The sequence below is a fragment of the Alligator mississippiensis genome, chromosome 5 (genome assembly GCF_030867095.1).
Source record: "Alligator mississippiensis isolate rAllMis1 chromosome 5, rAllMis1, whole genome shotgun sequence".
Classification (NCBI taxonomy): domain Eukaryota; kingdom Metazoa; phylum Chordata; order Crocodylia; family Alligatoridae; genus Alligator; species Alligator mississippiensis.
Window position 1 is genome coordinate 50,398,468 of NC_081828.1, and position 27,207 is coordinate 50,425,674.

Below are 27,207 nucleotides of genomic sequence, written 5' to 3' on the forward strand. Positions count from 1 at the left end.
CCCTTATATCTGGAATTCTCTCTTGATTCATCTAAGACAGAGGTCAGCAACCCATGGCAGTGGGGGCAAATCTGACTTGTGGAGCTGAGGGGTTTCGGCAGCATTCCAAAGGCAGTTCCAGCAGTTGAGGCTTTGCCTGTGCCATGGTGGTACCACCAGTCAGGTCGCAGAGCCCACCCCACCTTGTACACAAGTTAAATCATTCCAGCGTGCCACTAAAAAATGTTGCCAGCTACTGTTCTAGGAGGAAAACAAGACAGAGATGTCATTTCCAATAGAAGAACATTGACTGTATCAGATGTTGTAACATGTTTTGCCCCTGGCATAGTTAAAACTTGCTTTGACGTCAGTGTCTCATAGGAAATAATATTTTAACCAAGTCTTTCTATCGTGCCAGTCTCAGACTGCTTGCTATAGCATAGTTCAAGATCACAATGTCTTAGAGTTTTTGTTCCAGACTGGCTACAAACCTGTGAAGCCAACACTGTATCTGTTCACATTTACTTCCTCTCCCAGGTTTTCTTTGCAGCCAAAAGAATTGGAGAAGTGGCCACTGGAGAAGTACTAAAGCAGTGCTTGATCTGTTTGGGTTCACAGAGAGCTTTAGGTACAGGGGCAAGGAAACTGAGGACAAATGCAAACAAATGCAATGACAAAAAAACTGTTTTAAGTTAATCCTACTGTCTAAATTCATCCATGGTGGAATGATTTATAGCCTCATGGTTTAAAATTTCATTGTAGCTGAATCAACTTGGAAAAGGGCAAAAGTAAAAGATAGACTGCCAAGTGATGGAATAACATCAGAGAAGAGATATAGGATTGTGATGCATGATAATTTTTAGCCCTATGTCCTGCCAGACTAATTTGCCAGATTATAAAATTCCTCTGCATTGCAAAGTCATCACATCATGACACAGCATTCAGTCTCAATGCAAGTGTCAGGGCAATCTGTCCCCTGCTATTGAGAGTTGACCTTTCTGAGGTGACTTTCAATAATTACTTCCATTAGAGTTGCCCTAATTAAAATTTTACTTTGCTGTATAAAACCCAGTCCATCATGGTGCAAAACTAACTTCAATGTGACCTCATAGCATAACCATGGATCCAGATTCTCAGCAGGTGTAACTTACTTCAGGGGAGCTCCATCACTTCCCAATAGTTGAGGATCTGGTCCATTGTGTCAGCCTACAAAAAATATCAGGCTTTGAGAAGGACATGGAATACTCTATCCAAACCAGGACAAGCAACAACCCCATCAGGTATAGTCATAAAAAATGTAGTAGGTAAAAAGAGAATTGTGACTTTCCAGGAAAAGAGAAGAAAGATGCAAAATGACATGGGTAGATCCTCAGCAGGCACAAATCAACATAATTCCATTGGCTTCTACACAGACTTACGCTGGCTAGGGATCTAGCCCATACAGATGGTTCCACTTTCTCAACTAATGTGTCCACAGACAGCTCAGAGCTGGGATTTGCATTCCTACCTCTGAATCTTTAATAAAAATGCACACTCCAATTAATCAGCAGTGCAAAGACAAAGCATTTTGCATCCACTGTACCATGAGTGATGTAATTAGAGGGCTTCCATTCTGGAAAAAAAGAAAAGTCAAGGGACTTTGAGTATAGAACATCCATTATTCAAAAGTTTATCCATTATTCAAAGTTTTGTTTAAATCTTACTGTGGGCTTAAAAGGTAAACCGAATGAGTTTTCTAGTCTATGCTGTTTACATTCAGCTCAAAGTTTACTCATTAAAAGTATCAAAACCCTGAATATTTTAGAAGTTCAGAAGAAATAATTCACTGCATTCACTGTACCTGATCATTCTCCACAATTCTGGTTACAAATTATTTTTTGCGGTTAACAATAATGGAGGGGACGGGAGGGGGTTGGACAAGGAAGGGAGGCATGCCCTCCCCTAAAACACATTCATCATCCAACTTGTTTTGTTCACCCAGCAGTAGCTGGTGAGTGTTTGTGGGAAGGACATAAATTATACTTCGTTTGATGACTGCATCAGAGTCAGTGCATATTGAACTTTGCCACTTGATAAAGTTTTACCTTTGTAATCCTGGTTCAGGTCAGGTGACTGGAGCCAGGACATAAAGGTTTCTCTCTTACAGGACTCCTGAATATCAGATCTTTAAAACCTGGTGGCACAAGTAAATCACAGGGCAGATTTTCAAGAATGCTTAGCCCTGTGACACTCCACTCAAAATACATCAAGTTCTTTTAAAAATCTGGGTCTAGGTTTGGGTGCACTTGAAAACCTGGCCCTACATCTTTCAATGATCTGAACCACCTGAGACAGATATTACCAGTGTTCAGCAGCATGAGCATCTAGCTGCCAGTGCTGGCTGTGGACAGGTACTAGCACCCACTTGCCTCTGACCCAAGATGGGTCATTCCAGTCCACAGCAAGAAAAGGTTACCTACCATTCTCCTAAAGGATCTGAGGGACTTCTCCCCAAAACTGTAGAATCCCATGCATGCAAAGATCACACTAATAGCACTTCTACAGCACCAGACAAAAGGAGCATGAAACATTGCTGGATCGTGTCCATTTCTCAACCCATATAGACACAAAGATGTATTTGGACAAATGGATCATGTTTTCTGAGCCTCATTGCACTACAAGGAAGAGGCAGGAAAGCACAATCTGGCCCCTACTGTTTGTGAAAGGCATCAGACTGGAAACTTAAGTCCCTTGTCTACGGAGCAGGCAGTGCATCCTCCCCACTTCTGGCCTCACAGGACCTCTCAACCACAACAGGTGGGTTAATCATCCATTCCTCAGCTACTCTACAAACACTTGCCTAAAAGGTTGCCAATTACTGCAACCATGATGGTCATTTTTATGATATAGATGGCTGTTCTTAGGACTTGGGCCAAGTTCACTAACCGACTTCCAGATGGTATTGATAGTGTCTTCTGATTCAAACCCTATGCATCCATGTCAGCTAGAAAAAAATGGGCCTACATTTAATTCCCTAGTTCTCAAACTACCAGTCTATTATAGCCCTAATCTTTCACTCTGGGCTGTAGACTGATTCGTCTACACGTGCAGACTGAGAGTCAGGCCAATGAAGTCATAGGGGTCTCATAGAGATTTAGGGGTCTGCCTACGTGGACCAAAGCACAGAATCAGGGTCTACACTGATACTCAGTACCCACATCTAATATATATTAATTAGAGGTGCACTGATACATTGATCCCATATCAGATTGGCACTGATATAAGGAAAATTGACAGTATTAGCAATCGTCTTTTTTTGGCTGATGTGGCCAATAATGTCACCAATAAATGCACCGTGCATGTATGCAGCCACAGCGTAGCATGCAGGTGGCCAGGAGCACAGCCTGGCAGCATGGAGAACAGCCAGGTCCAACTGGTAAGTCTGTTGTGAGGGAAGGAGCATGGAGGGGAGAGGGGGCAGATCTAGTACCCCACGGTAAGGGAGGGAGTGGGGCTGGGGCTGCAAGGGCAAGCAGGGCACGGGATGGAGCTGTGGTTCACAAGGGGGGGGGGGGGCAGCTGCTGCTGTGGCACACACCCTGGGAGGACATGGGGGGCATGTGACCCTGGATCTGTGCACAGAGTGAGTGTGAGCTGCTGCTGCGGGCTTGGGCCAGGGATGGTGCTGGGCTCTTCCTGGCAGGGGGGCTGGGCTGTGGCTGCACTTGGGGCAGGCGGCAGCAGCACTGGGTGGGGGGGCTACAGCGGGCTACGATGATTTTTGGGGTGGCTGCAGTCCTCTATAATCCCCTTCAGTGCCACCGCCACCACCCACCCCGAGCACAGCCTGGCCCAGCCCCCAGCTGGGAAAAGCCCGGCACTGCCCCTGGCCCCAGTCCGCAGCAGCAGCCCACCCTTGCCCCACACACAGATCTGGGGGCACACACCCCTTATGCCCTGGTGTGCACAGCAGTGGGAGCTCTGGCTGGGCAGCACCTGCCCCAGCCCCACTCCTTCCCTCACCATGGGGGCCTTGATCTCCATCCCTTTTGCCCCTTGCCTCACAAAAGACTCACTAGCCAGATGCTGCTCTCCAAGCTGCCTGGCTGCATATCAGCAATCGGATTGGTAGCAGCCAATATGGCTCATTAAAAATTGCCCATTAGTATCGGCCCAAAAAATCTCTATCTGTGCACCCTTAATATTAATACCAGCCAGGCTTCTCTCTCTTAATATATAACCACTTCAATTTAACAGTAAACCATTATTGCTTTTAATACAGGAGCCTCTTCCCATAAGTTACATGTATTTTTTCTCATTTTTTAACAATTACGAGTAATTTTACAAATTAACAAACCCTTCACACATCTGGACATGTAAAAATATTTTCTTCTCTAAATTCTCTCTTTAAAATATTTTTTTATTCAAAGCATGTGACAATTAATACAAAGGCAGGTGAAAATGTTACATTAGTGACGAGGTAAAAAATTAAGGGCCCAAATACAGGTTATGCAGGTATTGAAAGAAACAGGAAACTCCTTTCGCCCTGGCTGCCTGCATCTGAGACAGGAACTTCTTCTGCTGAGCAGCTACTATGACCTGGAGTCACAGTAGATAACTCCATAGCACAGAGGGCAGGACAGTCAGTTAGAGGTAAACACAAGAATAAACCCAAAGGATTCCACAATTCTAATACTAGTTCTGACATAGGCTCCCTCTGTGGGCTTAATCAAATCCTTTCTGTTATAGGCCTTGTACTGAATGCTGGTTAAGGTTATGAAACTGCTGTATCTTGAACATCTCGATATAGCCAAGGCAGCCATATGCTGTCAGGGCTGTATGTCTTATCCCTCTGACCCATAAAAATAGAGGCATTAAATCTTCATGGCTCCCATTTAAGGGAGATCACTGTGGGACACAAAGATGGCTGAAAACTTGAGAAACAAGTCCAACCAAGTTGGAGGGGCCTGCTTTTGAAGGGTGGAAGAATCCTCAAACAGGAGAGCAAAGGAGTCAGATGTCAACAGCAAGGTTTTAAAAAGCACAAAAGAATGTTCCTGTGCATTGAGAAATGTAATTCATGCACAATATTTGTTGTTTTTTAAATCAACAATATTGTGCAGCTAGGGCTGCACACCTTTGGTGCTACCTAAAATGAAGAGCAGTTGTATTTATGAAATCTTGCATAGTCCATCCGTCTGTTTGCTGTCATGCATACATTGCTGTAGAGGTGAATTATAAACCCATAATGCCTACATGATTGGGAATCAGCATGGGGCCTGGGGATTAAAGAGACACAATTCTGAGAAGGTGTAACAGAGTCTGTACCCATGGCTAGAAACAGACCAGAGAGGTCAAGAGACAGTGCTGCGGTCTATTCAGGCCAATGGTAATCCAAGAGTACATGAAGCTAGACTCCAAAACAGGACTCCAAAACAGGACAGGGAACTCCATCAGAGCTGTGTGACAGGCCCCAATTCAGCAAAGCACCTAAGCATAGGCCTAAATCCTACCATTAACCTCAAAGCAGAGGGCTACTTGAAGCCATAAATTAAGCATGTGCATAACTGCTTTTGGATGGCAGCTGAATTTCTCCCTCCTTAAAAAGGATCTTTTATCTCTGGCACAACAGTAAATATTTGAAAGGCATACACACAACATGCACTAATGGTCCCTCAGCCCACAGCTTATTTGAATCTGCTATTCTCTGCAAAACTCTTTGTGCTGTTGGCAACTATATAAGACTCTCAAACAAAGCATGTTTTCTGCATCAGGAAGCCAGTGATAACCTGAATAATTAGTCACATTTTTAAGGTGTGAATGATTTCTTTTAGAGAATAACAAATGCTAAGGCACGTGTTGGGCACAAGAAGAGTGTCTGGTCTTCGCTTCACAACAGCCTGGATGTAAGCAAGGCAACCTGATACCCAAAGCTGCAACAAAGCCATGTTAACCAAAGAAGTGCATTTTGGTCCAAAGAGTTTGGAGTAGTTAATAGTTGAACTCGTCCACTGGGCTCGAATCAGGAACAGCAACAATATGGAGGAATTTAACAATTTTCTTACCGAACATGAGACCCATAGTAGACATTTTCATATCTATTACAGCATGTCCTACAGTCCATTATGGGTGCAGATTTTTTAAGCTAGGTTGAAAAAGTAAAATGTGCTTCTTAATAGTGTTTCAGACCGGAGTTTCTCCTTTCATGCTGTTATGTTTATTAAAGTAACTAGAGCATGGTTTCAGCTCCTAGGACCTAAGCTGAATTGATGCAGGGGGAAAGGGCAAAGTCTTTTCTCTCCACAGTACATTGATTATTGGGGGTTGGCTTCTTTCTCCTGAAGGAATTTTGCCACTGAACTAGACGGAGCCATGGTTTGGTTCACTCTCCTAAAGCGAGTGTGTCCAGCTGCCTGTTGTCTTTCTTATTTTACTTCTCATTTCAATTTCATCTCTCCCACACAAGCAGTTCACTTCTAGCTTGCTGTTCAGACACAGTTGCAGACGGGACTGCTGCTCTACATTGCCCAAGGGCAGGGAGTCTCAAATTGCTGTCTCTTACTGGTCTTCAAAGGCTTAATTCCATTTCTTCTTTCCAGCTCTTAAAAGGCATTAAAATAAACTCTAATAGTTACCTCCCTCCCATTCCTGTAGTTGACACAAGGAACAATGTCATCACCAATACAAAGGGAAGCAGCCTGTGCAATCAATGTGAAAGAAGTGAGTGGGTGAAGTGTGCACTATACACTCTATCAGCTAGGACAGGATCAATGCTATAGAAAGAGAGTGTAAGAAGCCCAGGTGGTATACAACACAAGGAGGCTGTAAGTACATTATCTCCCAGCAGTGAAACTTTTAATCAGATTCTGTTTACGTTGATATCAACTGCATATCCACATGTCTTCTCTTGTCATAGCAAAGACTTATGTACCCTAGGATTCCTCACACTGTTTGTCAAGCACTATTGCACCTCCACCACAGTAAGCCAAAAGTGCAAATGTTTTTCCCATTAAATCATAAGCATTCCCAACCCCTCTGTGCTACTGGTGATGATAAACAAATCATGTGAAAAATCACTTGAGCCTTGCATAAAAAATGTTAAAGTGACAATGCTAATTATTTCATCTTTTAAGAGTGATAGTCTCCTCTTCAAAACAGTATAACAGCAGCAGGGGGGTTGTGTCTGAAGAAACAGGCTGATTCATTTAATTGAGATGATGACCTTCCCAGTGGATTTACGCTGAATCACATGGCTAAAGGCTTCATTTACCTGCAAGTACAAAATCTTTATTGTTTACACAATTTTGAAAGGTCTTGGTTTTGTCCAAGTGCAGAACAAGAAAATATATCCAATTTCTCAAAGTTTTGCAGGATAGGAAAACAGCTGTATTGCTGATTGTATCTCCTAATACTTCATTTTCAGTCTTGCTGCCACTACTCTATCACTCACAAGATTCCAGATGGCTGCTTTCTGTATTTACTAACACATACTGAGCAAGGTGTGTACTTCCATGTATTGAGAAATATAAATATAATAATGTATTACTCTAAATTACCTATGCGATACAAAAAGTGTTGTACAATTTGTTCTGCAGGAATCAACAACTCAACACTCAAATTTCAGTTGGTTCTTCATGGACTTTTTGCATCAAGGATCCATTTGTGAGATGGAAACAGCATATAATCTGATTGTCTCAACATACTGCCCTCACCTAGAAACTAAAATGCCATAAAACTACCAAAACAGAAATATTTTTGATTCATGAGATGGCTTCCAGAAAGGAAAATATAATTTCAAGACAATTTATTATCCCCTAACTCACCTTTAACGTTTCATCCCATTATATTGTTATGTGAGGTTATCATCTTTCAGATTGTGCAGCAGGAACTGTCTTTTTCTGCAAGTTTATACAACTCCTAATACAATGGAGCTCCCACCGCATACTACCAAAATATTAAAGTTAAATAACTATCAAAATAATTATATACTGGTAAAAATTTTAAGCCAAAAAACAGGAAGAAAGGGGGTAAAGAAAAACAGTTCATATTTTGGAAACCAGGGTTCCGTACCATCCTTCTGCACATATTAAATGGAATTTCACAATCCCACTCTTGTGCACAAAAATTAGGACTATATAATGTAATCCTGAGAGTTTGACATTTCACAAGACCATAACAGGTTGTGAAGTGTTTGAATTTAATCACATCCAAAATTCTTGAGGAAGAGGCAATATTTTTTATTAAACCAACTAGATAGTTGCAAAAAAAAAAATGTATTTGCAAGCTTCTGGGCTCCAACACCCTTCTTCAGGCAAAAGAGAAGTCAAAGATTGTAAAATTTCTCCCAGGTAGAAACGAAACTTCATATTGCACAGGATTCTGAATTTTGCTGCATCCTGCCTACCACCAGACATATTTAAGGTAATCAACATGCTTCTGCCTTTGTTCGAGCCTAATTTGCATTCCTATAGAGCAACTCTTCACAACTGAACTTTTCCAACCAGGAGATCCATAACATCCTCCAACTCTCCTGTGCAATACGAAATTTCATTTTTATCTAGGCAAAATTTTACAATCTTTGACTTCTCTTTTGCCTGAAAAAGGGTGTTGGAGCCCAAAAGCTTGCAAATATATATATATTTTTTTGCAAATACCTAGTTGGTCTAATAAAATACATATCGCCTCTTCCTCAAGTTTTGAATGCCTTTGCCTCTACACCAATACGGCCACAACCTATATTCCTGAACTTAATCACAGCATTTGCATTATGCAGTATTTACAGATGCTTTGCCATTATTGGAATTTAGAGTTAAAACTAAGGCATAGATGATCAGTCTCATGCATTTCCTAGTTCAACTCTTAATTGCTTCTTGCCCCAGGGGTACATGAGTTCAGGTTTTGGGGCCAACCTTTCCACCTTTTTGCAGAGTGCTGACAGCAGCCTACCTGATTAGAAACCCATTTTTTCCTACTGGCATACCTTGGAGAAGAGCAAACCCTGAAAAGAATTGACATCATGGGCAGAGTTCTTACCTCCTCCAGTTTGAAAACTTCTCCAATATGAGGTTCAATCTTTCCCTCATGGCAGTACTGAAGAGCAGAGGAAATAGAGGATGAAAAGAGAGGGAACTCCTCTTCTCGGTACCGACCCCAATATACTCCCATGGCAGACACATTCTTCAGAAGCAGCAGGTTGGCTGAAAATGAGGGGATTGTTCCTCCAGCAAAGCCCACCACCACAATCCTGCCCTCCCAAGCCAAACTGCAAGGACAGAAAGAAGATTGATTTAATGAAGAAAAAAAGCTTAGGGTCAAAGCCAAAGCTACAGTCCCTCAGGACTTAATGCATTCAAATCTGGCTCTTCATAGAATGCCATACAAAAGTGACCTCAGTGCCATTAGCTCAGTAAACAAGGGATCAATACATTCTGCTATTGCACAAAGACTTCATCCACACTTGTAAAATAAAAAGGTACATGGAAGAGGCTCTTTGTGGTGGCCTACAGAAAGCCAGCTGATCACACAATGCTGACTGAGGCTGCACGCACATTCAAATAATCTCAGAGAATTTTCCCAGATTTGTTCTGGTAAAGAAACTTATCCAGAGTTGTGTATACAGTCATTCAAATGCTGAGATCCTGAAGAGTGGAGAGCTTTTAGTGTTGACACTGTGCAACCAGGGGAAAGGGCCCTATCGCAGCATGCTCTGAAGGCTCCCTTAGTCTGACTGGCAACAGATAGCAACAGTACATAGGGCAGCCCTGACTGGCTGACCCAGACTGCCCATGGTCAACCTGTGTTCCCCTGCAGCACAATGGTGGGACTGTCAATATGGTGTGTTCTGCTCCCTGCTGGAGCAGAGTCTAGCAAGAACAGAGAATCATACATAGGTAGGGCTGGAAAGGACCTCTGGAGATCATCTACTCCAACCCCTTGCCAGAGGCAGGATCATATGTATCCAAACCATCCCATACAAACCATAATCTAAACTCTACATAAGACTAGTGTCAACGCTAACACCCTAATCTGTCACAGGTAAACCAGAGGAACAACATCAGCCAATGTCCTGCTTCTATGAAATGTTGTCAATATATTCTGAAGAGATCCTGGGTAGAGGGCCACTCACTATAGAGGAAGGTAAAAACCCATGCAGTCCGTACCAATATGACCATGGGGTCAAATTCCTTCCTAATGCCAAATATGGTGATCAGCCTGACCCTGAGTAGAAAGGCAGTTCTCCTAGACAGGAACCTCCAGCTTTGGTCCCAGCAGAAGCATTGGCACACCCTACTCAAAAGTTTCCCAGCCTTGGCTGTAGCCAACACCCAATGCCTCTGACAAAGGCTTAAAAACACCTTGACAAAAGGTTCACCAGGATTCCCAGGGAGACAATGTTCTCTTCTAAGAGAAGCCATAACATGTACAGACATTCGCTCTCCCAGAAGAAACTCTCCTATGAGCAGTTTAGCCCTGGTTGTTCCCAAGTTATTTTTCTCCTGGAGCAGCCATTTTCACTCTGGGAGAAAAAGCCTGAACATCCATACACTTTTGCTACTCTCCCAGGAGAAACCACCTCTCCCAAGAAAACCTGAATGTCTGTACAAGGCCAGAGCCATCCTGTTTCCAGTCTTACCTCACAAAAGGAATAGGTAAAAACCAATTAATATATTTTCTTATTATTTCTCCACCCCCAAGTAAACAATTGCTTTAGTTGCCATTGGGATAAAATAAGCAATTGCCACCAAGGGAGGCCCACAAGATGCTTTCTTAAGCTTCAGAACCTCTGCTCCATGCAAATTTTTAATGCAATTCTTCTAAGGACAGATGTGGTGCTGGACGAACTGGTGCTACTGATTAATACCTGACATTCTTTTTCTTAGTCTATACCAAACCCACATCCCAGGATGGCACTAGGATGCAATGTTGTCTTTGAAATGTCACTTTTCAGCTAACATAAAAAAAAAAAAAAGAAATCAAAGCCTTGCCCTACTTGTGGTCATTAAAGATCTGAGATTCATAACTCTTTCCAGAGAGCAACTTGCTAAGGCCAAGTTCCATCTTGTAAAATTATTTCCCGCCTCCTTATACTCCCTAAAGCATGCAGGATGAGCTGTGGACTAGAGGGAAGGGTCCCAAGAGATCACACACTTGACCGTCCTGATCTAAATTATCTAAAGCGAATCTTACTTCAACACACCTGTGTAATGCTTGCTTGAAGATGTCTCCTCCGACAGCATCTATTGCTACATTGACCCCTCTGTTATCAGTAAGCTTCTTCACCTCATCTTTTAAGCTGTTTTGGCTGTAATTTACACTGTGTGTGGCACCCTTCTGTAGTGCCAGATTGCATTTGTGATCACTTCCAGCTGCTGCAATCACCTAAAAGAAAGACAGACCCAAGAAAAACCCAACATTGCACTCCCGCAGCACGACAGTGTCTGCCCAAAGAGATGCTTGGGGATCTTTCTATTTAACTGCAACAAGCTACATTGCTATAAAACTGTTCTGTCTCTTCTATTAAAATATCCCAGCATGTTTTCCATATGACATAAACCATATCTCTTTACCCATCCCTGAAAGCAGCAACCTTTGGGATGGAAAACAGCAGCTGTTTAACAGAGAAAAAGAAGCATTTCATGAAAGCTTTGGGCATAAAACTGAAGAACAATACCATATCCAGCTGAAACTGCAGGGTACAATTATCCAAACCAGACTTGGTACTGAGTTAAACACTATTGTTCTTACAGAAAATGCCACTAGATTTTTAATTACTACATGTGTTTAGAACCTGTTTTAGACTTCATCAAAAGCAGCATCCAGCAGCATAGCAAGCTTTAACTCAGAAGGGAGAATATAAACCCCTGAATCATTTATTTCAAATGTATCCAGAGTTTTTGGTTTCTTAGAGCCTTCTGAACATAGCAAATGGTCTGAACTGGACTTATTTATACATTGTCACTTTGCACAGTACTCTTCAGCATGGTAATTAATGCATGACTATGAAACTGTCTTCTATATTTTAGTGGGGGGGGAATGAAAAAAGCATGATGTTACCTTATCTTTATTGGGAGGCTGGAAGTAAAAGTCCAAAGCTTTTTTCCCATATCCATTAAATACTATTTTTCCCTTAGATCAATATTGGTTCATATCTCAAGAAGAACCTGGCTAAAATTCCCAAAACCATGCAAAAGACTTAGAAGCCCATGACCATGACTTCTAATATGAATTAGGCTCTAGGTCATCTCCTGTACTTCCCAGTTGGTTAAAAGAACTAACTAGTAATGGAAAGAATTAAAGAAAGCAATGAGGATCCATACTGGGGCACAGTAGAAGACAACCGTTTTATGAGGAAAAATGTGGTAGGTAGTCTCTGGTATTATTGGAAGGGGTCAGTCGGCTTACTGCAGCATTTCCCAAACTTTGAGTTTACATCCCACAACACTGAAGGTGGGCACCTGTGCCCTGCTACTTTAGCTGCCACCATTTCTCTTCGCCAGCTCCCTTTGCCAGCAGGCAATGGTTGGAGGGAGGGAGGAGAGGAAATCAGCAGCAGTGGCTGAAGTAGGAGGATGCAAGAGTGCTCACCTTCACTATGGTAGGGTTCCCACTGCTGATAGCTGCCAATTCCGCCCCGTGGCAGCTATCAGTGGTGAAGGAAGTTGGCAGGGGCAGCTAAAGTAAAAGGTGCAAAAGTGACTGAAGTAGGGAGGCATTGCTGATTGCTGCTATGATTCACACATGCCACATTAGGAAACTTTTGTGCCCCCATCTCTCAAGAAGGCACACACCATGATTTGGGAAATGCTGGATTTCTGGATTACCAGCCCCTCTGTCCTAAGAAGTCTCTGAGTTCTTTTTCCCAGCTCTGCCAACTAATATCTTGGGCAACTCTGAGTCTAAATATATACCTTGGTAGGCCCACCTGGAAAACAGAGAATAGTGGTCACCCACTTTGCGAAGCTTAATTCATTAATGTTTCTGATGGTCTTTGAATCCTGAATATCCTACACTAAGGTATGGTCATTATGGCAGGATGTGCACAGAGAATATAGATATGTTTTAGAAAAGGAAATACCTTTGCCTTAAAAACATTGGTTGCAATATCAATAGTAGCAAGTCCCGTGGCCCCAGCAGCTGCTGTCACTAAAACTGTTTCCCTAGGAGAGAGAGAAGAGAAAGAATGAAATAAACAGGTTCTTAACACAACAGAAGAGCATTTCCTTACTTTTTGAATGTGACCTTTCCTGTGAGCAATAGCTATTCATCCAGTAATTTTGAAGATGAAAAATTACTTCGATTAAAAATACTCCAGCAACCAAATGATCACATGATACATTTCAGTAGTAGGAAAGTATTCCCCATCTTCAGTACTATCAGTATTATATTATCACACTCTTCCCAAGAGGAACCACCAGGGGGAGCTTGTATTCTCCTTTGAGTGAACATTACCTTGTCTCTACTCAAATGAAAGTGAAGTAATCTGATCAGAAAGTTTCTGCATTTTGTGAATGCTTATATGTCACCTTCAGCTGGCACCAGCCTTTACACCAGTGGCCACTGCCACCCACTTTCCTCTTCCTACAGGGATAGCTGTCTCTTCCAGGGATCTAATGATCCACCTCCAAGATCCCACATCTGCCCCACCTAGCAGCCCCTAGCACAGGGGTGGGCAAAATGTGACCCATGGGCCACATGCAACTCACCAGGCCATTCTACCCAGCCCACGGGGCCCCTAAAAAATTTAGAAAATTAATATTTATCTGCCCCTGGCTGCCTGTCTTGCAGCCCTTGATGGTTTGCCAAAACTCAGTAAGCGGCCCGCTACCCAAAAAAAAATAATTGCCCACCCCTGCCCTAGCAACTCCAAGCACCATGCATCACCCTGCCGTGTCCTCAGGGATGCCTTGTGCAGCGCTGCCTGCTACCCTGCTATCCCTTTATAGGTGCTCTAGTGTACAAGGAGGTAAGCTCTGTAAGATATAAATTAATCTTTAAATAGGGTGCCACTAAATTGTGAAAAGTTATTGAGCGGGTGCCTTGAGTCTTAAAAGATTGAGAACCATTGTTCCAGAAGTCACAAAGACACTCTCTGCATTTCCAAACCCCAGGCCAGCAGTGAAAACTTTCCCCACGAGCTTCCCTGGCTCTCAACAGCATCAGTGTTTCCCTTAAGATCTGAGTATAACACTATAAGCCTGCTTTTCCAAAAGGACAGCTGCTGCCTTACAATAAATCAGCAGAGCAATACACAGCATGCAATGATACTGGACAGCAAGACTAATCTTCAGTTACACAACAATGTTGACTCGGATAAAATTTGCCTGGGATACATCCAGTTCCTGCCAGCTATTTCACAGCCATATCCCATATGGAATTAGTTACAGCTCAAAACACATTGTCTATGGCATATAAAAATCATTCTGTATACAGAAGCTTCCTCTTTTAATGAAGAGCTTTGCAAGGGTATCAAACCCTGTGTAAAACAGGCCATTTTAAAAGTCATTCAGAAGTTCTCAACTGATTTGTGCTTTCTTAGTTTCTAAACATACCCTCACACAGGCTCTGAGAGTTGAGCAAAATTAAAATATATAATGCAAAATCTGCTGACCAAGGTACTGCCCTTTCATTACGGCTGCTTCCCATCTAAGTTTACATGACTCACATCACTGTAGCACATCTCAGCTCTCCAGAGGCATTTATAAATATTAGTATTTTTCTTTATTTTCAAATTCCTCTTTAAAGTAAACAATTATCCCTATTTTCTAAATGAAGAAATTGGGGCACAGAGATTAAGAGAGTTGCCCAAGGTTCTAAAACAAATCTGTGACAGAGAAAGGAATTAAAACTGATGTCTCCCAAGTTCTACATGGTGCTTTAACCTGTCTTCCTAAATGTTAAGGTACTACTGGTCTCAGAATTTCTGCAGGGATTTCTCATAGTATGAGCCAAAGATTTATCCCACATTAAGCAAAGGCCATATTTCCAGACCACCAAGCTGCTCCAACATCAACACTGCTAGTCTCCTGTTCACTAATAAAATATGCAACTCCACCATTGTAATTACTACCCTTGGCCGGAATGCAAAACATGACTGGGACTTTGACAGGGCAGTGATGGAAGAAGGTACTAGAGGACAGAGCCTTCCATGGAAAATACCCTACAACAATGGTTCTCACACTGTTCCGAGGAACCCTGAGGTTCTGTGAAAGTTTACTGGGAGTTCTGCAAAGAGATTGGGGGTAATGGTGGAGCAGGCCAGGAGGCAATGCACTGCCATTGCTGGGTCACCTGGCTCTCTGTCAGTCTTCAGGATGGAGGTAGGGGTTCCACAGCAGAAGAAGTGATGTGAAAGGGTTCCATAAGTTTAGGAAATTTGAAAACCACTGCTCTACAAGACCAAATTGTGGCATAATCTCCAAAAGGAAAAAGCAGATGCATCATTAGGGACATTAAAAAAAAATCATAACCAAAGGACTACAAAATCTATTCTAGAAAATGTGCCTGTCTTCCTAGGAGTAAGCGGGGTACAAAGATATCGGAAATGACTTACTGGCCACGTAGCCAATCTATTTTTCTAATAGTCTGTTCCAGTGCTTCTCAACTGGAGTGCCACAAGACCCTCCCAGGAGTGTTGCAGTGTGGGCAGTGCTGCCACACCCACAGGTAAAATGCCTCACATACTTTGTGCACAGCCAGGAAGGGTTAATGCACATACTCACGCTCCTCCCGCGTTAAAGTTTTCTGATAAGGCTAAAGCAGGCAGAAGTGCCTATGCTGCAGCCCTTCCCAGTCCAGACCCCTCCAAGCTCCTCCTGGAAACAGAGGTGCATGAGACAAGGGTATCTGGGACAAGTGGGACTGTTTCTAAGAGATGTCATGTGGGTTCAAATCAAACAGGGCTGCAGCAAAAGTGGGCACTCCTGCTTATATTAAGCTTATCTGATAACCTAATGCAGGAGGAGTGTGTGCTCACTGCAGCCCTTCCAGGTCTGGCTGTGTAAGAGGCATGTGGGGCACTTCTACCTGGTGGCAGCAGCGGCATCACCATCGGTGAGAACCACTGAGGTAGAACAACAGTGGTTCTCAACCAAGGATGCCACCAAATTAAAAAATTGTGGAAGGGTGCCCTGAATCTAAAAAGGTTAAGAACCACTGGTTTATTCTAATTTTTCTTGTACAATATTAATGTTAACAAATCTGCACCTTTTTCAGGAGTGTTGCACTGTATGTCCACTGGGTGGCTATACAGTTCTATTTTGCTTTGTGATTCTAATGCTCTCAGGATAATCTGACCTGTTTTCACCTTCTATTTGATGTAGCACAACACCCTTTAAATTCTATTATATTCTTGGCAAATTAACTGTGAAACAGGGCTCAGGGAAACCTTGCAGCCCCACTCCCAACAGGACAGAGAAACAGCCCAGCTCAGTGACTAAGCAGTTAGAAACTCAGAATTCCTGTTATTCCCAGGAGACTACATCCATCTTGAAATCTGCCCTAAGAGGGGCTTAGTTTCTACATCTGCAAAATGACAACAAAACTACCACATTGGGGGGGGGGGGGGGGGCACAGCATGAAAGATTAGATTTCAAGACAGTCTGCATGTGTGCTATCCTATTTTCTTGCAGACAACACACCTTTTTCCCAAAAAGCAGCTACTGGAAATTGGAGTGCACACTGTATGTGAGAAATGAACAGGTTCTGTGGTTTGCAGATTTTACTTTGTTTTACTTGGAACAATTAATAGTATGCAAAACAATGAGCATGCTCTGCTCCCTATCTATTGCTACTTACTACAAGGAAAGACCCTTTTTCTGTTCTGCCTTTCAAAAACAATGAGCATATTATATTCTGGGGTGTGTTTTATATGAGAAAATATATAGTTTTTTTGTTTTTTGGATTTTCTTTGTGGGTTGTTTTTTTTTAAACAGGATAAGCAGTATGCCAGTGCCAAGTACTGGTCCCCATGTAGTGCTCTGGGCTTCCAGTGTCACTTACCCTGGCTGTGTGTGTGCTCTTCGCTCAAGGGCCAAGCTGGCTGTGCCATAAGACACAGGCAGTGCAGCAGCGTGTTCGTAAGACACACCATCTGGGATCTGCCATAGCATCTGCATAAGAAGACAAAGCAACACATTAATTCCAGAAAGAAACGAAGAATGAAGTTCTGTATTCTGAAACGCCTCTCTAATGCAGCATAAACATGGTTCAGAAGTATGTTGTCACAATTCACTAGAAGGTACAGGATAAGAAACTGTTAATGTCACCTGAGCAATATTTAATGTAATTTCTCTTATCAATCTACTCCATCTTTGCAAGAATTCTCCAGGGCAAGCTACATCGCAAATCCTAAAGTTACTGACAGAAAGGGCAAAAAAAAAATCATCCTAAATGAGGTCACAAGCTAGATGATCTAATAGGAGCCAAACAAGAGACATAAAAATCTTTGTTGTAATGGAATACAAATTTATATTAAAAATGGTTGTTACCTTCTGATCAATAATGCACTCCTCAGCCATTGCCTTGGAGCTTGTCACGCCAAGTACTCTGTCTCCCTGCCAAAAAAAATCGTTAGTGGACAAGTATTAGAGTGAGAACAGTCACTTGGTCCTGCTTCACTCTCTAATTTAAACGTTTGGCTTTCCCATTTTATCAGGAAAAAACAAACAGCACAAACAATGTCAGACAACTGTCTGGTCAGTCATGGAAATAATCACGCACATTTCTCCCCATTCCCACTTTGACCTTCGAGTCTTTTCCTAATCCTCTTCTGAAAACAACACCCAAACTCTTCCACACACTCCTGTGAGGCTCCTGCCCTGCAGCCCTTGTTAAGTGCAATAACACAGTTACTACTAATCAAGGCCAGCTGACCTTTAGCCCCTTACCTCTGAATGGTTCTCAAGCTCCACTTAAGGAACTCCTCCAGCACCTGAGCCTTGCTTCCCAAAACACTGGTCTTCAGTGGACAGGAGGGTGTACAGATATGTGTTGCAGATTATGGTGGGAATGTGTATGATGTAATGGCAGTGATGAGTTTGTTGGACTGTCAGATGAGCCACAGTGGACACAGGACAGTTTTTGGTAGATGTGAGATTATCTATATCTATAGATATATCTATAGATATAAAAAAAACCCCTTCTCGTTTCAGCAACACCTCTGATTTCCCTTGTTTTGGACCCTACACCTTTAGCTTGCTCCTTGATTTCAGCTTTTGCATTCTCCCTACAGACCTGTTTCCCCAGCTCCTGACCTCGGTTTGGCTTACTTTTGGACTCTGCCCTGTGAATTATCCTTTAGACTTGGTACCTAGGCTTCTGACTGCCAGCTCCTGACCCTGGCTTGGCATTTTGGTTCCTGACATGTAGCTTCCAACCCTTACCCCTGCAACCCTCAGCATCATGCATGGCTCTATCCACTAAGCAAGCCAGTCTGGACCATGACAACTCCTGTCTAGCAGAGCTCTCAAGAACATACCACAAAACAATTAAAGATAATCCCTGAAATGAATCCCCATCCTCACTGGTCAGCTAGATACCATGATTCCATTCCTGAACCCGAGCCCTATTTCATGCCAGTTACCTTCTGCACTGTGCTGACATCTGTTCCTGTCTCCATCACAACGCCTGAAAACTCCATTCCTAAAGAAGGAAAAGAACATCTATATGCCACGGCTATTCAAACAGGTCACTTTCCCCACCTCCACCTCCAGTCATCCTTGTTCACTACAGACAAGACCTATGGGACATGAAAGGTCTCACCTATAGCAAAACTCTAGCTTGAGGTGAACAGAACACAGCAATACTGAGTTCAGTTAATCCTGCAAAGCAGGAAAACAGGTCACGCTGACCCGACTTATGGGCAACAACATTAAAACGTACTAAAAAGAGTGCAATGTCAAAGATGTTCGGAGCATGGCTGTTCTTTGGTTTTTAACTCTCGTATTTTCCCAAGGAAGTCAGGATAGATTTGCACCTTATAGACTAACTACATTAGATGTGCTATACACACACACACACACATACATACACACACACTTAACATCTACTTCGGTTAGTCTACAGGTGAAAATCTATACTGCCTTCTTCTTGACTTCAGACTAACATGACTAACTACATCTCTCATTTTCCAGAGGGCCATATACCTGGTATAAGTTTGCAACATAAAATAATTCAGAAGTAATGCTGCAAGGAGGCCAGGAAGTGGCACTGTTGGCCCGAGAGAGATAAAACACTTGATAAATGGATGGAGTAAGGAATGAAAGAAGAAACTTAAAAAGTAAAAGAACCACAGTCAAGCCACCTATCCTCAGAAATGTGCTCCTGGTATAAGGGAAACCATCAACTCCCAGACTGGCAAAGGCCAAAGAAGATATTAAAACCTGAAGCATTTAGTGCAGCAAATTAACACAAAAGAGGTGCAGCATGTCCATAGCTAGAGGAATAGGAGATTCAGTTACTGGAGGCAGGAGGAATGCTCCAGGAACATCCTTTCGCTTTGCTGACTCAAAGGCGTTGTCCAGACAAGCATGGCCGTACAAGATGTGGTGCCACAGACATTTCTGCAGCACCACATATTGTACATTCAGCTGTTCTCCACACTGCAAGTAAGCAGCACAGGGATTTTTTTTGACCCTTAGATATCCGGGGTCAAAAAAACCCATGCAAAAAAAAAAGCGGACCGGCGCGTGCGAGGGCCACTCAGAACCGGAGCCTAGCCGCTGGAACGCACTCTCCAAGCTGTAGGATTGCCGCTGTTGCAGCCCCAGGAGGTCCCCATGATTCATAGATTCATAGATTGTAGAGTTGGAAGAGACCACAATGGATCATTGTGTCCGACCCCCTGCCCCTGGCAGGAAAGAAGACTGAGGTCAGATGACCCCAGCCAGGTGACTATCTAGCCTCTTCTTGAAGACTTCCAAGCTAGGTGATAGCACCACCTCTCTTGGAAGCCCATTCCAGATCCTGGCCACCCTTACTGTGAAAAAATTCTTCCTAAAAATCTAACCTGAATCCACTCTCAACAAGTTTACATCTGTTATTCCTAGTCACTCCCCGGGGAACCCTAGTAAACAGTGCGTCCCCTATTCCCCATTGACCTCCCCTAATAAATTTATAGGCGGCCACAAGATCTCCCCTCAGCCATCTCTTATGAAAGCTGAAGAGATTCAGTTCTCTCAACCTTAAAACCATAAAAACTAGGGAGGCGGTAGTCATGGGGGACCTAAACTACCCAGACATCTGCTGGGAGATGCAGACAGCAAAGTCCCACCGTTTACGCAGGTTCCTATCCTGTGTACAGGACCTCCATCTGATGCAGGAGGTACATGGTCCCACTAGGAGGGACGCCTTACTGGACCTGGTATTGGCAACGGGGGATGACATGGTAGGAGACCTACAGATCGGTGGTCACCTGGGGGACAGTGATCACCAAATAATAGAATTCATCATAAGACGTCGAGTGGGTAAAGTAACTAGTAGGGTGAAAGTGCTAGACTTTAGGAAAGCTGATTTCAATGAACTCAGGCGTTTAGTCAAGGACGCACTGCAGAGTAAGAGTTCTGAAGAGATGGGAGCCCAGGGAGGGTGGCTGTGCCTTAAGGAAATGATCCTTCGGGCACAGAGGGAGACGATTCCGATTTGGGGAAAAAGGGGGAAAGGGGCCAAGAGGCTTCCTTGGCTGACCAGAGAAATCCAGAGCAGCCTACGGGCTAAAAGGGGGGCATATAAAAAGTGGAAACGAGGAGAGATTACTAAAGAGGAGTATACCGCCTCTGCTCGTGCTTCAAGGGGGGCAGTTAGACAGGCCAAAGCTACCATGGAGCTGAGGATGGCATCCCAAGTTAAGGATAACAAAAAATTGGTTTTTAGATATATAGGGAGTAAAAGGAAGGCCCAGGGTGGAATAGGACCTCTACTAAATGGGCATAAGCAATTGGTGACAGACAGGGGGACAAGGCTGAACTCCTCAATGAGTTCTTTGCCTCAGTGTTCCTAAGCGAGGGGCAAGACAAGTCTCTCACTGGGATTGTAGAGGCGGCAGCAGGGTGCCAGACTACCACGCGTAGACCCTGAGATGGTGCAGAGTCACTTGGAGGAACTGGATGCGTTTAAGTCGGCAGGCCCGGATGAGCTCCATCCGAGGGTACTGAAGGCACTGGCTGACATCACTGCACAGCCACTGGCAGGAATATTTGAACACTCATGGCGCACAGGCCAGGTCCCGGAGGACTGGAAAAGGGCCAATGCGGTCCCCATTTTCAAGAAGGGGAGGAAGGAGGACCCAGGCAACTATAGGCCAGTCAGTCTCACCTCCACCCTAGGCAAAGTCTTTGAAAAAATTCTCAAGGCTCACATTTGCGAGAGCCCGGCAGGAAAAATTATGCTGCAGGGAAACCAGCACGGGTTCGTAGCAGGTAGATCATGCCTGATTAATCTAGTCTCTTTTTATGACCAGGTTACAAAACACCTGGACGCAGGAGTAGGGGTTGACGTCATTTACTTAGACTTCAGGAAGGCCTTCGATACGTTATCCCACCCCATACTGGTGAACAAGTTAAGAGGCTGTGACTTAGATGACTACACAGTCCAGTGGGTGGTGAATTGGCTAGAGGGTCGTACCCAGAGAGTCGTAGTGGATGGGTCAGTATCGACCTGGAAGCAGTGGGGTCCCGCAGGGCTCGGTCCTTGGACCGATACTCTTCAATGTCTTCATCAGCGACTTGGACGAGGGAGTGAAGTGTACTCTATCCAAGTTTGCGGATGACATAAAACTGTGGGGAGAAGTGGACACACCAGAGGGCAGGGAACAGCTGCAAGCAGACCTGGACAGGTTGAACATATGGGCGGAAAACAACAGAATGCAATTCAACAAGGAGAAATGCAAAGTGCTGCACCTAGGGAGGAAAAATGTCCAGCATACCTACTGCCTAGGAAATGACCTGCTTGGTGGCATGGAAGTGGAAAGGGATCTTGGAGTCCTAGTGGACTCCAAGATGAACATGAGTCGTCAGTGTGACGAAGCCATCAGAAAAGCTAATGGCACTTTATCATGCATCAGCAGATGCATGACGAACAGAACCAAGGAGGTGATACTTCCCCTCTATCGGGCGCTGGTCAGACCGCAGTTGGAGTACTGCGTGCAATTCTGGGCACCACACTTCAAAAGGGATGTGGATAACCTGGAGAGGGTCCAGAGAAGGGCCACTCGTATGGTTAAGGGCTTGCAGGCCAAGCCCTATGAAGAGAGACTGGGGCACCTGGACCTCTTCAGCTTCTGCAAGAGAAGGTTGAGAGGCGACCTTGTGGCTGCCTATAAGTTCATCACGGGGGCACAGAAGGGAATTGGTGAGGTTTTACTCACCAAGGCACCCCTGGGGGTTACAAGAAATAATGGCCACAAGCTAGCAGAGAGCAGATTTAGACTAGACATTAGGAAGAACTTCTTCACAGTTAGAGTGGCCAAAGTCTGGAATGGGCTCCCAAGGGAGGTGGTGCTCTCCCTTACCCTGGGGGTCTTCAAGAGGAGGTTAGATAGGCATCTAGCTGGTGTCATCTAAACCCAGCTCTCTTTCCTGCCTATGCAGGGGGTCGGACTCGATGATCTATTGAGGTCCCTTCCGACCCTAACATCTATGAATCTATGAAAAACCTCCCCCCGTAGGGTCTATCACAAAGGCCACTAATCATGCGAGTGACCCTCCTCTGGACCCTCTCCAGATTCTCCGCATCCCTCTTGAAGTGTGGCACCCAAAACTGGACACCATACTTCAACTGCAGCCTGACCAGTGCCACATAGAGGGGGAGCATCACCTCCTTTGATCTATTAGTCATGCACCTGCTAATGCACGACAAGGTGCGACTGGCCTTGTTGATGGCCTCATTACACTGCTGGCTCATATTCAGCTTGGAGTCAATTATTACTCCAAGATCCCTCTCTGCCTCCGAGCTGCTGAGAAGGACATTCCCCAACCTATAGGAGTGCTGGGGATTTCTCCTTCCCAGGTGGAGTACTTTACATTTTTCTTTATTAAATTGCATGAGCCCAGGTAAGGCTGCTGGGGACAACCCAGTGATGGCCCCTGGCTCCCATACCTCACCTGGGGTAACCTGCCACGCACCAGAGAGTGTGTGGCACAGGCGTCAATACAAGGCGTCCCACTGCTAGTCGTCCCCAGGGAACCAAACGTCCATACTCGTGTGGATGCAGCCAAAGTGTGCAGGAAGCCACAAATGATACTTAGAACAGCCAATCAAGCAGCCAATGCATTTTAAAAAACAACAGTGTCCTGGACTGCAGTTCTGCTTTTGACATGCTGGATAATCTTGGGCAAGATTTCCTAGCACCAAGTAGCTTTAGTCATGGAGAAGGACCCAGTGCCCTAAGTGCTATAAAAATCCAGAATAAAAACTTCTCTCTGCTTCAGTCTCTTTATCTATAAAATGAGTTTAATGACCCTTATCTAACCTCTATGCCAGTGTTGTTGTGGATTAAGGTTTGCACAGTACTCTGAAAATTCAGGTTCCTATATAACACATATTTTTAAGAGGTGATACAGACAGCCACAATGAGATCTTGTCTACCCTGGGGAAAATATTTCCTGAAAATAAGTGTGCTAATCAGCATATTTCAGGTAACATGATATTAAACACAACTTGGTGCCTGTCATATTAGGAAGTATGTTATCTGGACATGACAACCCTAAAGGTGGGGACAAAAACTGAACTCTCAAGGAGGATAGGAGTCTCCCTATCTGAGAACAGCAATAAAGGTATAAAAAAGCAAGTAAAGGGTAAACCAAAGGTTGCACCAATTTGGGGCAAATTTCAGATCCTACTAATACTACTGTGAGTCTGCCTTCTTGCAGAAAGACAAAAAAATAAAGCATGTCCTTTATTAATGTAAAAGCCATATGAGTACCTTTATGGCTAGAAACTTTGGGAAATTGTTGTTTTGTTAAACATGTCTCCCTCGTAATAAACCAGCAGAATAAGGAGCTCTGCACCTCTGTTGGTCAGAATTCAGAAGTTAGCAATGACAAGAATTGTGACTATCTTACAGCTCTCCAGATGCCTATGTAAAATGAGCTGGGAGCTTTACACTCAGTTCCTAATGAACAGATGTCCACATCAATGAACCCATCAAAATTGGCACCAATTCAAAGATTAATATGCTGCACCTACTTTGCGGATAGACAGCTTTATTCTTCAGGGCTCCCCGTCTGGTACCAGCAGTAAATTCACTTACCATTAAACACATTAAGTTAGTGACTCCATAACCTTCTGCAAAGATCGATAGGTTCCTACTCACCAGGTGCGAATGGAAGAGCATGTTTTTCCTGGTACAGACCCTGGCAGGCCAAGATATCAGCAAAGTTTACCCCACAGCAATGGATGCCAACCCTGACCTGAAAGAGAGAAGAGGCAGATGTAACTCTCCTGTTTCAAGCAACCACTATAGAGATTACTTCGTTGTGCTAACAGTTTATTCTTTTAAGACAGCTCTTCTCTTTATTAGATACTTGTGTAACCCTCCATTGCTAGAGTAACTGTAGTGTCACAGGTTTTTTTATGCGTTTCTCCTCATGACAACCCAGTGGAATAGGAAATTGATATTATCCCCATTTTACAGGGAACTAAAGCACAAGAGTCTAAGTGACTTGACTAAGGCCTGCATTAAATCTGCTGCAGAGCTGGGACAACCAAATCAAGCTCTCTCAATAAGCTTTCTAGGACACAGGGTCACACCTTCAACTGATACAAACCAGGAGATGACCATTGACTGTACAAGAGCTACACAGATTTACACCCACTGAAGAGCACCCCCAAAGTGCATCAGTGGGAGGCAGATCGCATCCGCTGAACATGTATTACTGTCTCCAGACAATTTTCCCATTGTGTTCCACTTTTGGACACTTCTTTTAACGATTGCACTGTGTAACATGTGCCAGCTGTTCATGTCAGTGAGCTGCTCTGTATCTTCAGTATTTGCACAGTATTTGCACAGCACCAAATGCCACACTGCACTGCTGTCTCTTCTCATGCAGGTAATAATCATCACTTTCACTGTGCTTTACCTGTTTCTGTTTAAAGGGCTGCACAAACATGAAATAAACTGTGAAGCATGGCTTGCCACTCAGATATAGGACCCAAGGCACAGGAATGGAAAGGGACTGGATCAAGGTCACTCAGCCTTTTACCAATGTTTGTTTTAACCTTCATCTTTCTTGCTGAGTGCAGCACTCCCCTCTCTAGAGGCCTTTTATTATTGTTTAGGGATGCAACATTACTTTGGGGATAGAGTGCTAGAGTGGGATTCAGAAGACCTGGGTGCTTTTTCTAGGTCTGACACTAGCCAGCGGGGTGACCTTAAACAATTCTCTTTCCCTCCAGATGCTTCTGTTTCCCCACCTTTGAAATGGGGAGAATGATACCGAATTCTTTTGCAAAGCACCAAGTTGTACTAACAAAGAAACATGCTAGAGAAGAGCTAGGTATTATAATGTTATTGCTGCAGTAGTCTAGAGACCTCCCTTGAGGCACTGTACAAATAGCACAAGTAGAAAGAGATGGTCCCTTCTGTGACAAGTTTCCAGTATAAATCACGTATATTCTACCTCTTGGGGCTGCAAAGGAGGCGATGGGATAGTCCTAATAATCAGTGGCTTCGCCAGCTCAGTGCACAACACAGCTCTATAGCTCCGGCGGCAGGATGGCAGTGGGAGCCCATTGCTTGGGGAGAGCAGTCCCAGATGGTCTGTAACTGAAGTACTCCTCCTGCAACACAAGAGCATGCACTGGGGTCACTGGTGCTGTACACTAATTAGTTGTCATGCTGTTACCTTATAAGTGGTCACATGTCAAAAAATGCTGAATGAAAGTTACTATAGCTATAAAAGCTATTATCCTCTGAGTATGTATCCAAAACAAATGGCTACACACAGGCCCCTGCCTTTAACCTCAGCATAAAGCAGTTTAGTTTGCATTCATCTTAAATTTAAGAACGAAATGAAAGAGGAAATTATCCCTGATGAATGAATCCAAAAGCTGAATCGAAGAGTACTTTACTTGGACTGCAGGCCCCTCAGGACAAGACTTTGCAGGTGTTATCACAAACAATGGGCTGCCACCACCTTGGCTTGAGCGCTGTGTAGGGAAGGCAGCTGGTGAACATGAAGCCCCTGTGCCACCACATCCAGCTCCCCACCTCCCAAGACAGAGCTCCCCAGGGTTTATTGCCCTCCGTTCCCTATCCAAGTCCCTGCCCAACCCACTCCTGGACTTCCTCTTTAACACTTTCTGTGCAACGGGAGCACCGTGGAAGTGACCTCCAGCACCAGGCCCCTCACAACTGGAGATGGTCTTCAGAAATCAAGAGATCCCTTGAAAACAAAGACCCCCGTGGACAGCCCTGCTAGTCCTGGCCCTGGAGGCAGCACCTGGGCAGCGTTTCAAGGTTCCCCTCCTCCCCAAATCACAAGAGCCAGAAACTTATTTTTGGAGGGGGTGGGCGGGGGGACCAGCAAGAGAGATTCCCGCCTTGTGGCGCAGGCCGGGGTCCTGGCCAGGGCTGGTGACTGGCACTGAATCCCACAACGGCTGAGAAAGCCAACTGGGACCGTGGGGGGGAGGCTCTGCCCTCTGCAGCGCTGATGTGCGGAGCCTGCAAGGCGCGGTCGCGGTCACGGCCTCTCACGAGCCCCGCCGCGCCGAGAGCCGAGGGCCCGGGGCGGGGGTGGGGCAGCAGTGCTGGTGCCTGGAGGGGTGCAGCGGGGGGGGGGGCGGGCAGGGAAGAGCCCGGACCTGCCGCGCTGCAGCCAGCTGATCCCGCGGAACCCCAGGCCCCCGCGCGCCGCCGTCGACGCCATCATGCTGCTTCCGGAGCGGGCGAAACGCCCCGCCCCCCGGACGCCGCGCCGGCGGGGGGATAGGGGCAGGCCCTGGTTTGGGGGTGATCTCGGCTTCTGGAAGGCTCAGGTGAAGCGCAGTGGCTTCTTAACCTGGCAAGGGAAATACCACGTATCCGTGTCCATGAAGGCGGTTTTCCTGAACTGTGCCGCGGGAGAGCTGCTTTTCTGGTGTGGATCAGGACCCGCTGAGGTGCAGCAGCTTTAAGCCGGGTTTATGGAAATGGGAGTCTCCTCCCTTGCTTGCTCCGAGCGCCTTCTGGCTAAGGGCAAGCAAAACTCAGGGGCAGCCGAACCCCGAGCCTCTGAGCTTGGGCCTGCATGTAGGATGCCCGCCAAAGGATTT

The 27,207-nt window shown here is 44.6% G+C and overlaps 1 protein-coding gene across 1 annotated transcript; it reads right to left on the reverse strand.

Moving 5' to 3' along the window:
- Positions 1–4,207: 4,207 nt before the first annotated feature.
- LOC102563280 (quinone oxidoreductase-like protein 2) lies at positions 4,208–26,866 on the reverse strand. Its single transcript, XM_014596045.3, has 10 exons — positions 26,758–26,866; positions 25,572–25,731; positions 24,266–24,362; positions 18,539–18,597; positions 17,445–17,510; positions 16,957–17,066; positions 13,034–13,115; positions 11,156–11,337; positions 8,992–9,220; positions 4,208–7,228 (listed from the first exon to the last, which is right to left on the reverse strand). Exons 1-10 carry the CDS (start codon positions 26,823–26,825, stop codon positions 7,160–7,162), a joined length of 1,122 nt encoding a protein of 373 aa, XP_014451531.1. The 5' UTR covers positions 26,826–26,866; the 3' UTR covers positions 4,208–7,159.
- Positions 26,867–27,207: the final 341 nt, after the last annotated feature.